Source organism: Miniopterus schreibersii (genome assembly GCF_964146895.1).
Source record: "Miniopterus schreibersii genome assembly, chromosome: 1".
NCBI lineage: Eukaryota > Metazoa > Chordata > Mammalia > Chiroptera > Miniopteridae > Miniopterus > Miniopterus schreibersii.
This window is the reverse complement of record NC_138101.1, coordinates 153,215,275-153,233,453: the sequence shown is the minus strand read 5'-3', so window position 1 is coordinate 153,233,453 and position 18,179 is coordinate 153,215,275. Positions and strand designations below refer to the sequence as shown.

Genomic DNA, 18,179 nt, shown 5'->3' with positions numbered 1-18,179 from the left:
TGTAATAACTATATGGTGTCATATGGATATTTAGACTTATTAGGGTGATTATTTTGTAAGATATATAAATGTTTAATCACTCTGTTGTACATCTGAAACTAACATAATATTGTATGTTAACTGTAACTGAAAAATAACTTTTAAAAAGGATGTTTTTATATCAAAGTTCCATTAAGTAAGCATTTATTGATTTCTACCACTGTATATGAGGCACACTGTTTTGTGCTGTAAATTCAATAGTAAGACAAATAGCGTCTCTGCTCTCATTAAATTCAGTGTTCACTATGGGAATCACACAAGTAAAAGGGGTTTTTAACATGTGAAAAAAATAGAAGGTGCTTTGACCACATGATACAAGATGGCAAGTTTGTATCATTTCCCATAGAAATGGAACAGTAGAGGAAAGGAGGGCATCTTGCTGCTCTTTAAGAGCACAGCCTGGAAGTTGCACGCTTCTCTTCTATCACAAACATATTCATTGCACTCTTATGTGTAAAAGTGAGACATTGGAGTTGATATGCAAATTGTGGTATAATAATGTGATAGGTAGCTATACAAAAATTAATAAACTGTACCAAAATGTATCAGCATAGGTTCTCAAAAAGGAATATTCAGCATTAAAAATTTCAGGCCTACCAAATAACATTTAGGCAGTCTGGTTCTGGAGTTAGCACATGTAACCATACCACTGTAGTCCTTGTTTATATGATGTAGTATATGAGAGATTGATGGAGATACAGACAGTACCACAAATGGAAAATAGACATATATAATAAATGTACACAAAAATGAACCAGAAAGTTAATACTGGGAGGGAAACAAAGAGACTCTCAGCAAAAATATGTAATTTTCCATGGATGGATGGATGGATGGATGGATGGATGGATGAGAAAATGGATGGATGGATGGATGGATGGATAGATAGGTTAGAAGATGGATGGATGGAGGGATGGATGGATGGATGGATGGATGGATGGATGGGTGGGTGGGTGGATGGATGGATGGATGGATGGACAAACAGACAGACAGATTGATATTCAGTGCTATTAATGCTAGGCACTAGTGTAGGTTCTGAGGACATCTTAGGTAACAAATTAGTCTTTAAAAAAAATAAAAATAAAACAAATATACTTGAGATTTGTTTTGTTTTGTCCTTTCCTGGAAGGTTATCTATATAAAAAGGAAATCTGTGATCTGAAGGTTGTTTTAGGAACATGGAATAACACCAAGGGAAATTAGTTGGGTAATGATCTTAATTAACAGCGGTTATTACCAAGCTAAGCTAGAACACATCCATTTCATTAAGTCTGCACAAAGAGACCCTCTATTTGTGGGATGGGTAGGAAAGAGCTTTATTTTTTAAAGCTCTAAAAAATACAAATTTTAAATAGAAAAATAGATCATTTTGATCATATTAAAATTGAGAATCTCTTATAAATGTATGCCGTGGCAAAGATAAAGAAAGATGACATGTTGCAAGAAATCTCTGTCACGTCAAAAGCTGACAAAGGACTAAGAAATGCCAGAATATTAACCAGAAAAAACAACCGAAGAGATTTTTTAAAAATTGGTGTAAGAAAAGGCAATTTATTAAACACTTACTCAAAAAGCTAAGAAGCTTACAAGAAGAATCTTAGAACTCACTATTAATTAGCAAAATATAACTATAACAACACTGGTCTAGTTTATAGTTTGATTGCTTAATTGTCTTTATGCGAGAGGTCCGTCATGCATGTCCACTTTGCCACATCTGAAGGTAAATGCTGCTCCATGAGCGTGCAGCCAGCCTCTAGAGACCACATTCCCGTCTTGTTCTTCTGACTGATTATTTTGACTTCCTGTCAAATGCAATTTTCATTTGAATTCCAAGCACTGTTTTCATCTAGCTCTTCAAAATCCCTTTGGAGAAAGTATGCTTCCCTATTTAAATAATCAGAATTATACTGTGTCTAACAACCCTGGAATTCTTATTTTTTGGTTTGAGGCCTTACATCATCTAGAGAAAACTCAGATAAAACAGAAGTAGCATGAATATTAAAAAAAAATGTCCTAATGAAGAAAGTGAGACATGAAGAGGCTAACGAAACTAATAAGTAGTAGAGCTGGAATTTACACTCAAGGGTGTTGATATCAGAGATCAAGTTTTAGACCACAGGCTCGGAGGTGGAGTTGTTCAAGGAGACTACATAACTAAGTAACATAATGCTGTTTTTATAAAATTTGTTTATTATTATTTTACCAACCCTATTCTGCGTCAGGCACAGCATTGGCCAGTGAGGCTACAAAGCTGAAACTTAGACTTCTGGGAAAGATGGGCTAAACAGATATTATATTATGTGCCTAATAAATTCAGCATGGTAAGTGCACTGGTGGTGACATATCAGGGTATTATGAACACTGAGAGCAGGAACACCTAATTCAGGAAGGAGAGGTCCTAATGGCTAGAGTTAGCCATGAGGGGGCTGGAGGAGGTGAAGCAACCTTAGGCAGCTAAAGAAAATGCAGACAAAGGTATCAGCAAGTTTAGTGAGCTGAGTCATAAAATGTAAGGTGGAAATGAGGTTGAGATGAAAAAAGATTGTCAGAGCTCAGATCTTGGAGGGCTTTTGAAAACTGGCAAGGAGTCTGGGCTTAGTCCCATGAATGAATGGAGTTACATCTATATAACTCTATAAATAGGACAGTCACATAAACATAAATATATAGTAAACAGATAGTTCAGGTGGCTGGTTGGAAATCGATGTAAAGGTCTATTAGCCAAAATAAGCCAAGTTGTTCTGTGGTAACAAGTCTCCACATCTCAGTGAGTTAATGTGATAATAGATTATTTCTTAAATATCCAAAGACTAGAACTGGCTGGCTAGCCCTCCTCCATCTGGGAGCTATACCATCTGGAATGTGTGTCTTTCCAGGTTACTGAAGCAGAAGAGAGCTGGAGGATGCTGCAAGATGTTTTTACAAGTTGGGACTAGCTGAGGCTTTCATCAACTCCTCTCGCACCTCATCGCCCAGGACCCTGCAACATGACCCAGTACAACTGCAAGAGGCTTTAGGAAAGCACGGAGAGTCTACCACAAAATAGAGTACTTCTTTCAGTCTTGTTTATAATCAGCCAAATATACCTTACTCTTATTGTTTGAGGAAAATTATTGTTTATTCATTTGTTCACTTGACTGAATAAGTGCTTTTTGAGCATCTGCTGTGATCTGGGCACTGTCATAGCACCAGGGGTACTGTGTTGTTCATGTTACTCTCCTGTGGGTAAGCTCTTATTTGGCTCTCCACTCACAGGATGATATGTGCAAAAGATAGAATAATAGAGTAAGTGGGGTGGAAGGTGTAATATGGGCCAGATCCTGTGTCTTATAGGCCATTGTAAGGACTTTACATTTGACTAAAATGAAGGGACTTTAGAACATTCTTTGCAAAAGAGTGACATGGTCTGACATACTTTTTAAAAGGATCATTCTTGCTGCTCTGTTGAGAACAGACATAAGGTAGTAAGTGGAAGCACTGAGATGTGCTGGGAAGTTATGTAGTAATCCAAGTGAGAGATGATGGTGGCTCAGACCAGGGTGGAAGCAGGGAGCTGGTGAAAAGTGGACAGATTTTGGATGTATTGTGCAGATATTTAATTTTGTGAAGGTATTTAATTTTTAAGATATTATCATCAGAATCTGAGGGCAATTCCAATATGTGGTGTGAGGAAAAAAAGGCCTTCGTTTAAGCTCCCAGGGGAATGAAGTTGCAGTCAACTGAGGGGAGATAAGCCTTAAACATTAAAATTGTTGAGATGGTTTCAGAAGGGAACTAGTATTAGTTTCCTAAACTCTTCAGATCCAATGGGTGTCCCTTTAGAATTTCAAATAACATTTACGGAAAAGTCTTTTTCTTAGATTTAAAGCTTCGCTCCAAACATTCCCTACAACTGACAACATTTCATATAAAGTCTATTGAGCTTTCTACCTATAAAGAAAACAAATTGGTTAGCAAATTTTATCTTTTTTGAAAGCCAAGTCAGCAAATATTATGCTATGTAAGATTCATTTCGATGTAGCAATTTATTTACTCTTTATTAGGGGAATGTTTGCTTTATGGGAACTCCCTATATTTTTATATCTCTTATATAAATAAAATTGATTATTAATTATTATTATATTAGAAAGACACTAAATAAAGTAGGCACTGTACCTTGATTTGATTTATCCACTGGTGTGAATTAGCAGAATAAAGTCATATTTAAGTTAGATTTAAAAATATATATTTTTTATTGAGTTTTAGAGAGAGAGAAAGTGAGAGGGAGAGAGAGAAACATCAATGTGAGAGAGAAACATCCATGGGCTGCCTCCTGCATGCCGCCTACCAGGTATTGAGCCCACAACTCAGGCATGTGCCCTGACTGGGAATTGAACCAGCAACCTTTTGGTGCACAGGACAAACCCCAAACAACTGAGCCACACCAGCCAGGGCTTAGGTTGGATTTTGATGAAGGTAGAGAATGGGAGAAGAACATTATAGGCATTTAGAACAGGATACATAAATGCATGGGTGTAAAGAGGATGGTCAATTCATGGAAATAATAGATTTCAGGGCCCATGATAGGGATCAATTCAGGTTTGAGGTTACAAGGAATAGGAAATTGGGGCTGGTAAGGTCTGGTAAGACTGATTATGAAGCTATGTATGGGTAACTTAAATAGCATAGTAAAAGTTTCAGTTTTATATTTTAGGTAAAATAAAGACAATGATGTAAAAATGTAGAAGAAAAATTGAAAAATCCTTGTGGGAGGAAGATGGAGAGTAAAAAACAGATGAAGGGAAGCCACTAGAAAGCTACCCAACAGAAGAGTATAAGTGAGAGACAATTTATTCCCTAGAAATCTCAGAGAACCAAGTTGCTAAACTAGCGCTCATCTAGCACGAATGACAAGCTAAAGTTATGAACAATTATGTGGTTATATATTGCTTTGTTTATACAATGACAAACATCAGCTTTCATTTTTTTCTCCTGTTGGGCTAAGGAATCAGTGACCCCAGAAAGATTTAATAGCATAAGAAACCTAGCTTGAAACCTAGCTTGAAAGAGTCCCACTCACCTTCATCCAACATATGCTTTCTAGAATCTGCCCCAATTAATCAGGGAGTTCACAGGTTGTACAGTTCTCAATACCTAGTGGAAACACTGCATTCTTCAGGGAAGCAGGCAATAGATACATGTTAAAAAGCCATCCCCTACCACCAGCTTTATAGAAGTAATGTACAAGTCATAGCATGACTAGAAAATCTCAACGCAACCTAAAGATGAATTATATATAAAAAGGGAGTGGTATAGGAAATAATATAACCAACAGACAATTAATATCCAGAATATGTTTTAGAATTTTCTACATAATACTATGTAAAATACAAGCAGGCGAAGAGAAAAATCAGCAACAGATTAATAGGCAATTCACAGAAAATAAAACTGAAGTGTTCATTGAGCATATGTGAAAAGATGTTCAAACACCAATGTTAAAATAGTGTTCATCTCTGAAGAGGAGGAGAGGGGAATGAAATTTGAAAGATGTGAAAAAGAGTGGCATTTCATGTGTAACATTTAATACCTTTAAACAATAAAAAGAGCAGCTATTGCTAAATGTTAACATTTGGTAATCTAAGTGGTAAATATATGCATGTTTGATTTACTTTCTGTATTTCCTTCTGTATTTTTGAAGTAGTTCTTAATAATAAATTTATATAATATATACAACAATTTTCCCATTCCATTCTATAAAAATTTCTCTATCACTTTTATGAGGAAAAGTGTGAATTAAGGGGAAAATACAGGAGCAGGAGTTAGAATCCTAAATCTAATCCCAAATCTGCTACTTGCCCACTGTGTGACCCCGAGCAAACCACTTAATTCTTCTAAAACTGACTTCTCACCTGAGAAACTTGAACAGTAATATCCACCTTTACTACATAAAGTCACTGTAAGGAGTGAATTATTTCATGTATACAGAACTGATGTGCAAATGTAAAGAAAAAAAATATATGAACATTCTCAAAACCTCCAGGTAAGGTGAAATTAAATGAACATACTTTCCCCTTTACTGTCATTCTGAACTTATGAAAACAGACATTAGAAATAGAAAGACACACATCTCTTCTTACCGGGTCTATTAGCTGGGAATAGAGTTCATAACAATTGTCAAAAATATACTTGTACGTAGAATCCAGGCAAGCTCTGACACAGTCCTTTACCACCATGCTGGCCTTTGGGGGGCTTTGCAGTTCCAGAACCTGGCAGACAAATTATTTTCTTAAATTGAAAAATAGAACATTGCTATCCAGTATAACAACTCAAACAATTTTAATAAATGCTTTTAGTTGATTTTTCTATGTTCAGAAAAAATACCGTCTTAGAAATGTCTTAAATGTGTAAGTATCCACTTTAACTTTCTAATGTGACAGCTCAGCAAAAACATTCATAGTTGTAAATATTCAAATAGAAACACTTAAAGTGATCAATCACATCATTCATTTATTCGTTTATGTCACTCAATCATTCAACAAATATATGCCAGACAACGGTTATACTGCAACGAACAACAGAAAAAAAAAGTCCCTTTCATTATGGAGCTAAATTCTAGTAGATAATAAACAAAATAAATCAGTAAAATAGATTACATGATGATGCATATTGAAAAGAAAAAACAGAAAAGAGAGGATAGGAGGTATTTCAGCGGAATAGAATTAATAGAGGACAATAGTAACATGAACTCAGAAGTAAGAGGATGGGGCCAGGGAAAAGCTACATACATACCATTATGAAAACCTTCACTTTGAGCAAGGTGGAAAGAAACTGGACTGTTTGAGTAGGAGAGCAAAATGACCTTACTTAAGTATCTTTTAAAAGGTTCCCTTACGCTGCCTTAAGGTGGGCTATAGAAAAAGAAAAAAGACCAGTGATGTGAATAGTGCCATATCCAGTCAAGACAGTGGTTGGACTATAGCGGTAAACTAGGAGGTGGCTGTTATATGAAATCATGTTTGGGTTAATTTTGGAAGGAAGAGCAGGATGTGTTGACATTGTATGATTGATTTGCTGACACTGTATGATTGAGGAGTCAGGACCCCAAGGTTTTAGCCTGAGTAATAACTGGCACAATGGTGGCAGCCTAATTTAGATGGGCAAGGCTGTACTTGGGGGACCAGGAGCTCAGTTTCAGACAGGTTAAGATTGAGAAGGTTGCTAGGATACAAATAGATTTCAAGGAGACATCTGGATAAATGAGTCTAGAGTAGTGGAGATTTCTGGGATAGAGACGGAAATTGTTAGCTTAGAGAAGGATTTAAAGAAACAGGACTAGATGAACATGGTTAGACAAGAGAGAGGTCCAAGAAATAAACCCTGGGTAATTCTAGCCCTCTGACATCAGGCAAATGAGAGAGAACAAAGCAGGGAATGCCACACAAAAATCAGGGAAGACTGAAATAGAGCAGCCAATGAGATAGAGGGGAAAGCTAAGTAAGAGAAAATCTAGAAAATAAAGAGTTGATGAGACATATTAAGTGATACTGAACTCTGTAAAATGATGATCAAAATTTGACCAGTAGATTCACCAAAATGATGGTCATTGTTGATTTTGACGAGATCATTTTTGGTGAAGTGAAGGGGTGAAAGTCTGATTGAAGTGGGTTAAAAAAATAAGGGTGAATTTGAAAATCTAATACTGTTAAAATTTTGATTCTCTCCAGATTGATTTATAGACTCAGTGCAATCCCAATAAAAATTCCAACAAGAGCTAACATCACCTAAATAATTCTGAAAAAGAAGAAAAAATGTGGAGGACTCACACGATCTGATTTAAAGATTTGCTATACAGCTACAGTAATCAAGACAGTAAAATAATGTTGAAAGTATAGATAAGTGAACAATATACACAGTCCAGAAATAAACCCAAATAAATACAGACAACTGATATTTTTTATAATGATACAAATGGAATTCAATGGATAAAAGGTAATCTTTTAGATAAAAGGTTGTTAGAACTATTGAACATGCATATGCAAAAAAAATTAATCTTGACCCATAGCTCACAGCTTATTAAAAATAACTCTCAAAATGGAAGACAGAACTAAATACAAAAGGTAGAATAAAACTTTCAGAAGAAACATAGGAAAATCCTTTTGTGGCTTTGGTTTGAGCAGGAGCACTATTTGTAACTAGAAAAATTGATAAAGCAGACTTGGTCAAAATTAAAAACTTCTGCTGTTAGAAAATGAAAAGACAAAGAACAGAGAGGAAGAAAACATTAGCAAATAAAATGCCTGGCAAAAGACTTGTATCTATAGTATATAAAGAATTCTTAATATTCAAGATTAAGAAAAAAAGCCTAATGAAAACTAGACAAAATATTTCAACAGACAGTCCATAAAAGAAACTCAGATGGCATATCAGACCAAGAACAGATAATCAACAATATTAATTGAAAAAGTTAAGGCCACAATAAGATATTTCAATCTTATTAGAATGGCTATAAGAGAAAAGAAATCAAAACCATGGAAAATACCAAAAGCCAAGGACTTCACCAGCAGATGTAGAGCAACCAGGACTGGAATTCTCACACAGTGCTGCTGGGAATGCAGGACCGCACAAGTGCTTTGAAAAACAATTTGACATTTCTTGTAAAGATAAACATACATTTACCAAATGATCCAGGAACCCCACTCTTGGGTATTTACCCTAGGAAAGTGAACATGTGTTTACACTAAAAATATATACATGAATATTTTTAACAGTTTTATTTGTTATTACTCCAAACTAGAAACAACTCAATGCCTGTAGTGCACACAAAACAAAGAATTACTACTCAGCAAAGAAAGAAAGAAACTGTTGATACTCGCAACAAGACAGCCGAATAGCCAATGTCTTATCATTTCATTTATAGATGTTCTGGAGAAGGCAAAATCATAGGGGGACATCAACAGATCATGGTCACCAGGGGATGGAGAGGGGTCGGCTATGAAGGAGCAGCACAAGGGGGTTCTGGAGGCTTACAGAACTGTTCTGTATCTTTGACGGTAGGGGTGGTTACACAACCACACATTTGTCAAAACGAATCGACCTGTACAATGAAAAGAATGAATTTTATGGTCTGTAGTGAGGGGGAAAAATAATGGGAGGAGGAAACTTGTTCCAAGGATAATGGGAGAAAAGAAATTGGAAAGAAAAGGTAAAGAGGACTATTTTGAGGAGTTTTGTTTTTAAAGGTAAAGAGAACTTAGGGTACTAGCTGTAGAACAGAATGGATTCAACATCTTTAAGACTGGAGATCAATGGCTTATTATGCAGCAGAGGGGAAATTTGATAATTCAGGCGCATGAAGAGGAGTGCTGAACCGATGTCTTAGTGCTCAAGGGAGGGTAGGATCAGTTGTGCAAGTGGAAGAGATGGCCTTTTCTAAAACAGGCAGCTAATCGATAGTAATAAAAAAGGAGGAAGAATATATGGACAAAGACACAGGTAAGCAGGTAGATGGGGTGGGAGGCAGGAGCCTGGGGTCGGAGCTTGAGGAAGCTTCCAGTCTTTGCTCCTGTTTTTTCAGTGAAATAGAAAACAAGGTCACCCACTGGTGCTGAGGGTGGGGCAGGAGGAATTGCACATTTGAGGAGATTTTGTTTTCTAAACACTGCAAGGCTGGTGACTGAGGAATGGCAGATGAGCAGCACTTGGGCTGGTGCTCCTCAGCCTCACTCCCACCCCCTAACCCCTCCGTGTCAATGACCAGCATCGCTTGTCAATCGGGCAAACTTTCCCACTGGGTCTGGGTTGGGTCTCACTAACATTCTCTACATACTGTTCTAGCAGCTGCAGTCAGAAGATCAGAACTGACATTAATTCTATTTATCCCAGTCACCCAGTGTAACTGAGTTCAAGCTAAATGAATTTTAATTGAACTTTAAAGAATCTAAATGATTGTTGACTTGGTATGGTTTTGTTTTATGCCTTTCATAGTAAAAATTACCATTTTAGTGCTTCTAGTGAAAACATTAAAGACAACTGATAAGGCAATTATTTCTATTTTCTTTTCTTTTTTTCTGTACAGGAATTTTCTAAATAAACATCAATCATCAAACTCTCTTTCCAGGAGCAAAAATTTTTAGCCCATAGCCTGCCAAGTAGATTTAGGAAAGCTTTACATGAATTGTCCTGCTAGCCAAAATATGATTGCAGAGAACTTTCTATTAAAGCAGAGGAGATATATCTATAAATAAATGCCTGCATAGTTTGGTAGATAGTATTTAAATACTGTATATTAATAGTTTAAGGATCGAATATATTCTTATGTAGACATTGCGCTGAAAATGGAAGTGACCACAATTGGGGTAATCTTAATGAGTCAGCTATTTTCTTGCAATGAAAAAATCAGCAAGACATCTGGTTTAAAACTAAAATAAGAAGTAAAGTCCATTGCCATTTAACACTCTTAGGGATTTTTTTTTACTAAGTGCCATGTCCACTTACTAGAGAATTTTGTTTAAGATAGGTTTAATTTAAAACAAAATTTGAGCCAAATGTATCAGAATATCTTGTGTCTAGGATAATTACTTTTCAACACACCTTATGTTGGGAGATTCATTTAACTCAGACAAAGGCATCACAGCTTAATTGCTGAGGTTGAACAGGACTGACCAAGAGAAGGGTAAAGCCTAAAACGTTTTTGCAGAGCAAAGAAAACCATCAACAAAACGAAAAGGCGACCTACTGAGTGAGAGAAAATATTTATCTGATAAAGGGTTAATATCAAAATATATAAAAACTCAGACAATTCAATATCAAAAACATAAACAATCCAATTAAGGATGCTCAACCTCACTAATTATCAGGGAAATGCAAATCAAAACTACAATGAGGTACCACCTCACAACTGCCAGAATGACTATTGTCAAAAAGACAAAAAATAACAGGTGCTGGTGATGATGTAGAGGGAAGGAACCCTCATACACTGTGGGTGGGAATGTAAACTGGTGCAGCCATTATGAAAAACAGTATTGAGGTTCCTCAAAAAATGAAAAATAGAACTACCACATGACCCAGCAATCCCACTTCTGGGTATTTATCTGAAAGGGAAGAAAACATGAATTTGATAAGCCCCTCTATGTTCATTACAGCCTTGTTTACAATAGCCAAGAAACTGAAGCAACTTATGTGTTCACGGACAGATAAAGGAATAAAGAAGATGTCACGCACACAGGCACGCACACAGTGAAATATTACTCAGCCATAAAAAAGACATGGATGGAACTGGAGAGTATTATGCTAAGTGAAATAAAACATAGAAAGACAGATACCATATGATTTCACTTATGTGTGAAATCTGAAAAACAAACAAATGAACGACCAAACCAAAACATGAGCAGACTCATAGATACAGAGAACCAACTGATGGTTGCCAGAGGGATAGGGTGGGGAAATGGGTAAAGGGGATTAAAAGTACAAACTTCCATTTATAAAATAAATAAGTCGCACGGAAGTAATGCACAGTATAAAGACTATAATCAGTAATACTGTAGCAACTGTACGGTGGCAGAAGGAAACTAGACTTATCATGGTGATCACAGTGTAATGTATATAAATATCAAATCACTATGTTGTACACCTGAAACTGTTGTAATATTGTACATCAATTATATTTCAATTAAAAAGAAAGAAAGGTAAAACCAGAATTTACCAGGAAATAAATTGGTTATATCACACTAAGTCAGTGACAGAAATAAAATGAGGTACCTTCATCCTAAAAAAGGTGATACTTGTTAGCAGATCAACAGTTGATTTCAGGTCTTGCAGTCTTTCAGCATTGCTAGCAGGGAAGTTTTCCTGGTCAATTAGGAAACAGAAAATGGGTAAATTATCAGCATTATTGTGAAACATTACAGAAAGTAAACAATTTGGAGATATTCTTCATATCCTTCTATTTATTTCCATAATGCAATAAAAATATACAAAACAATATCATGAACGCAATGTTATTAGGTTATTTTTCCTGTTATAATATAGTTTTGCTACTAAAAGGGGGAAGACAGCATATATTTGAAAATATTTTTTATAATTTTCTCAAGATGGGTAATTTTTTTCAAAAATATTTTGGGAACTTTTACATTTGCTACACTTACTTTTAATCCCAAAGAAACTTTATAAAGTTTTAAAATAAGACTGTACTGCAGTATCTCCCTGAAGTACTATGGATTTTAACAAAAAGTTTCTGTAAGATTTGGTGATGTTTTAGATGTTTATATAGATGAAAATATAGATGTTTTCAGATTGGCTTCTTAAATGGCTATCTGGAAAAATCATGGGTACCTTTCGGCTATTCATGAACTGGAGCAGAGTCAGGGTGTCTAAATGATGGTGAATGAGTGAACTCAAGGCCCTTTTTGCCCCTGAATATCTTTTCATTCTCATAGTGTTGGCCCCAGTTCCTACATAAAAGGCGAGTCTGACAAAATTTGGTTTTATAATTTCCAGAAATATGCAATTAAGATATCCATCAATAAGGGACTAAAAAATGAATACAGGAGAAATATGTGTGTGCAGATATAAAAAGTTGTTTTGGGTAAACTGTTAAAGAATTCAATCATTAATACTATAGGTTTTTTTTGTAAATAAAATTTGTAACTAATGTTTTTGTAACTAAGATATTTTGTAACTAAAATTTATGTGTGTATTTGCATACACACATGCATAAACATATATTTGTGTGTTTGTGTGCAAGTGCGTGCATTTGTGTGTGTTTCACCTGGAGAGGAAGAACAGAATTGTTGACAATGAGCTCTGTACAGCTTCAGAAAGGCATATTGTCCTGATCTAGGAGTGCATTAAGCAGTGAGGTCCCCTAGGAATCTCAAAAGTTGAGAAAATATCAGCAGGATATCTCAGTAACAAGGGGTGAGCTTTCAGGGTGAGGACTAGGCTACATGTTTAATTCATAAATTAGCTGAAGGCCACTCAATATGATGGTTATTAAAAGAATTATAAAATTAAGCTACACACACACACACACACACACACACACACACGTAGTATTATTGTAGGCTTATGTGGGGCAAGGTACCTGACCAAGGGACATATGCTTGTTTATTTAGCAAACTCTTCTGGTGTGACAGAAAATGAGATCCCATATCAGGATTTTTGCTTTTCTATTACATAATGAATAGTTTTTTTTAACAACATGACAAGAAATAATCTGAGCCAAACACAATATTTTACCTATAGGCAAATAATTTTGTACATACCCTATACTTTGACAGGTCAATCCTTAAAGAGTTGTGCAACTGGTCTAGTAGTTTTATGAATTTTTCCCTCTGTACAAAGAAAACACAAAATAGGAGCATGGAAATAAATGGTCGCTCTGAATGTAGTCCTTACAACAACTCTATCAGTTATTGTCCCCATTTTATAGAAAACAAGGTTCAAAAATATCAATGACTTCACCAAGATCATAGAGCTGGCATGTGCCAAAGCAGTGTCTCAAACTAAGGTCTCCTAGACACCAAGCTCACACCTTTCCAATAAGTCACACTGCCTCTCTGTGATGAGTGAGAAAGTACGCAGGGAATTATGTACTGTAGAAAGAGTCCAGGCAACTGAATTGCCACTGTACTGATTCACGGCAATGAGTAAGGAAGAGAAAATATAACCCATCTCTCTACCCCCGCACACCAGCCCACCTCCCTAGAAATAAATTACAGTGCTTTTTTTATACCTCTCCCACCTATGGAAGTGGGAACAGCTGCTGCTTTTTCAAAAACAATTTCAAAAAGCATTTTCCTTTTGGTAACACTTACAGACTTCATAATCTGAAAGGATCTATTGCCTTTAACTTGTGTTTATGATTTAGTGCTAAAAAAAAATATAAAATATCAGGCAAAAAAACCTGATGCTTCCCTCTAATGATGTATCAGTTTTGTACTGACCTCTTCACAGAGGGATTTGAAGATAATAAAAATAGGAAGTTTTGTTAATAAACATAAGGATAAAATTATGTGGATTAAATAAATTAGATGCATAAACTTTGTAGGTAGATAGTTTCACCATTTGAGTCTCAGATTTCTAATAAAAAATATGGGGGTAGGAGTAAATGATAGGAAAGGTCTCTGCCTACATTAATATTCCATAAATACTAAATTGCATTTTGAAGATACTGGCAAAAGTGGAAACTTTTCCTAGTATTTTCATGTACAAGGTGGATTTATGGGGTATATAACTCTAATCCCTTGAAGTCACTGATCTTGATGAAGTGAGCTGAATATTAATTGAGTTGATAAACTGTTCCTAAGTTGAAACTTCAATTTTCTGAATAAACTGCCTTCATCAGGTTTACACATTAGTGAACACAGTTTGAATATTGCCTCTGCGTTAACCCTTGTGGAGGCAATAAAGGAATCTAAGAAATGAGCCTTGCTTTCCAGAAGTTTGCCACTTGTTAGGCAGATAAGACTCTCCAGTAAAGCTCTTGAAAAATACAGTTGAGTTGACTGTATTACATTTTTCTTTCCATTACCTTCATACCTTCCCAGGGGAGGACATGACCTATACTGTCCTTTATTGACCTCTCCCCCATGCATGTGGATCAGTGGCTCTCAATCAAAATAAAAAATAAAAATAAAAGAGCTACTATAGTCATCAGTTTAGGCCACAGCAAAGTTAATCATTTATTGAAATGTGCTCATGTCATATATCTGACCTCTGTGATTGGCACAAATCATCAAGACAGCTGCTGTGACCCTAGTCAACCATGCTCTGGCCCAAATCACTGGCCCTGTTATATACACTGGGACCAACTGTTTGGCTGTCTGCATGATATCCACTCTTCCACTCTTCCTTACTAATAGAACCGCATGAGGCCAGTGTGTTCCTTATGAAATGCCCACTTTCCCAGACATTTTTGCCATGTAGCATGGTTTAAGCCCATGAGATGTATACAGCCTACTAAAGGGAATGGACTCAGCATATTATCAATAAATTACTATTTGGAAAGATTTAAAAGAATGCTTAGCACAGAGTGCTTGTATTACTGTTTGCTACATAAATTTTTGTCAGGCTTTTTTTCCCATTTTCTTTGTGGTTTTTCTCCTTTTTCCCCACCTTAAACTCAGACTAGATGCTAGAAGGTAAAACAGTCATTCTGTGGCTCTAAGATAAAAAGCTAAATAAATGGTAAGAATTGTGGAGCAAGAAGCTAGGAGTCCCCACACCTCACCTTAGCCATGTCTGCCTGCCCTTTCAAAAAATTACAATTCTGAGCAGCTGCACTAGCCCTGGATTCCTTGTTACCTCTGTCCTTCGGTTACATGGGGAAAAAATCTTATTTAGTCAAGTTTGTTTGAGTTTCTGTTTCATGAAGCTGAACAGAACCCTGACTGAGATAGATCATACATTTGGTTCCTACCTAGGTCTTCAGTAACCAGCTAGAAAATTTACATTCAAGGAAAATAGGAAACTGTGGAGAAAACTGCCAGGCTTGTCACGAAATCTCAAACAATATCAGATAATGTGAAATTAAAAGTGTGCTACTGATTGAATTTACATAGAGATCCTTTAAACAGCAGGCCAGCTTGAAGTTTAATTTTAGCTTCCATATTTCTACTTAACTAGAGTGAGATTGCCTTTGCAAGAGCAGAGAAGGCCTACTGCCTGCATGACCCGATGTGGAGAATAAAAGATTGGGTGATTAAAGACTGTTTCCCCTAAGAGACATGTCACGATGTCAGAAACTACCATGTGATTCAGTTCCTTGCCGTGGTAAGGACTACATATGCCTGGTATTTGGTAGGGGTAACATCAATAACAAGAATACTAAGTAGAATCTGTATTAAAACTTTAGGTTTAACTAGTTGATAAGAATAACTAGGCCAGGGGTCAGCAAACTGTCTGTCAAGAGCCTATTGTAAATATTTTCAGTGTCATGGCCTTTGCCACAGTATTAAACTCTGTGTTGTAGCATAGTAGCTTCCATGGACAATATATAAACAAATGGGGCTGGTTTTTTTCCAATAAAATTTTGTGTATGGACAGTGAAATTTCATATAATTTTTATGTGCCACAAATAATAGTTTTCTTCTGATTGCACTAACAATTTAAAAATCTGAAAACCAGTGTTGACTCATGAGCTGTAGAAAATCAGTTGGTGAAGTAGTTTGGGCCCTGGGCAGAGTGGAGGTTTTGAGTAGGGAGAAGCCATTGCTACCCCACAAGTGTACTCTTAGTAAGTCTCCCTAAGATCCTGGGAGCTGTGGAAGGAAAGGCTCTTATAAGAAAGGGGTATAAAACCTCGCACTGTCCTGGGCTTCTCTCTTCCATCCCTTTCTTTCTCAGTATCTCACTCCAACAGCAGGTAGATTAAACCTGATACTAATGATGCCTATGTTTTGGGGGCACTCACTTGCGTCAGCTTTCCTGGGAGGAGCCCTGGCCATACATTCACTTGATTTTAGGTTTTTGTAACATTTGCAAGAACAGGATGAAAATTATTCTGACCTGGACTAGCAAATTGTGAAAACTTTGTTTCTAGATCATACCAGAAATAATCACTGAATAAGAACAGAAATATTTCAAGTAGAAGTAATTCAGAGGCTATTTTGATAATTTTTGATAATTTAATTAATGTTGATTATAATTTAATTAATGCTGATTTCAAATTAATACGGATATCAATGGAGATACCATAACATTATAAAATATCACTACAATGATGCTATCAATGATAAATTAATAAATTAATAAATGTTATCACTTCAAAGAGCATTTAAGGAGTCACTTCATAGGCAAACTTGACAAGAACTGAGATGTTATTGTTCACTGACCAAGAGAGCTTAGTGTTCCCCTCAGTTTGACTAAACTTTAGACAGGCTTCTCTTCTTGATTCTAGGTCCTGATCTCCCTTTTTTATTTTTAGAGCATTTTCTTTAGAAAACTTATAATTGCACGTTTCTTCTCTGCCCTTTTGAGATGTAAATCTTTTCAAATGCCTCTTGCCAGTTTTATAAACCACTGAAGTCTTTCTCAAGCACTTGAGAGCCATCCCTTTGAAATGGAAATATGTATTAAAAAGATAGCACCCCGATCTCCAGCATCTGTGGGAAGGTAGGAGACTACTTTTGATGGATATCAATTAGCAAACCACAGAAAGACATTTACAAACTCAATTCAATATGCTGAACAGGTTCCATTGATCAACCTTCCCCGCTAATATCCTCAGGTACTTTATCTCGTCCCTGCCATTGTTTCAGTGGTATCGAGCTCAGGGTGTCCTCTCTTCCCCACAGCAACAGGCTTAAACCAAATCTTCCTTGGCTGTTTAACTTTGTTGGGTACAATTTTTGCTTTGACATCACACATGAAAAGACATAATAAATGTATTCCCAAGTATGATGAGTCATTAAAAGGTATGTGGCATTATCAATGAATTATGAAAATAAAAGAAACTTTTCTAAAGTAGCAATTTTGTTTGATCAACTGTGCTAGATAAGAGTGAATTATCTTTTTTTCAATAAAAACAATATTTCAGATTTTTTTTCATATGAAGAAGTGATCTAGCATCTGCAGTCAAAAACTGTAGAAAAACTATTATAGACGTGTGTCAGGGAGTTAATTAATTAATAAAAATATTACATTGTTTTTCTTGAATTTGTAATACTTGTGAACTTTGTCTATAATAACTTCTAATTCATTATGATTTATTTTTATTAGAAATAAATATTAATTTTGTATAAAATTTTTCATTGACAATTTTGTATTCTTCTTATTAAAGAGAGTCTTATCAAATAATGTAAGGTTTAGGCAGCACAAAACTAGAACTAATCACTTGGCGCATCATAAAAAAACAACCTCTTCCAAAAAGTTTTCCACATTCATTCTCTCCTTTGTCATATCACTTCATTTTCTCTATACCACTGTCTAGATTTAGTTTGAGAAAGATTTCTTTTTGACTCTCTTCTATAATAAGTCATTTAATTTACAAAATGAAGTTTGTTATAACCATATTGCCACTAAAACACTGAAAAGAAGTGAAATCAATTTAGTTTCTCTTCTTTGGGTCAGCGTGAAGTAAAAAGTATGCGACTCATTTCCCTCCAGGGAGCTTTGATGGTGGATATTAATCATGTAAATACATCAGCTTTCTCAGTGGTGGAAAG

General features: G+C 35.8%; 1 protein-coding gene across 1 annotated transcript in view; it reads right to left on the bottom strand.

Moving 5' to 3' along the window:
* UNC13C (unc-13 homolog C) overlaps positions 1–18,179 on the bottom strand; it is a 462,926-nt gene that overhangs the window by 190,746 nt on the left and 254,001 nt on the right. The window contains exons 14-16 of the mRNA XM_081120504.1: positions 13,278–13,346; positions 11,773–11,862; positions 6,153–6,281 (exon numbers count right to left, since the gene is read on the bottom strand). Of these exons, the coding sequence (XP_080976630.1) occupies positions 6,153–6,281; positions 11,773–11,862; positions 13,278–13,346 (288 nt within the window). The remainder of the gene's footprint in view (positions 1–6,152; positions 6,282–11,772; positions 11,863–13,277; positions 13,347–18,179) is intronic.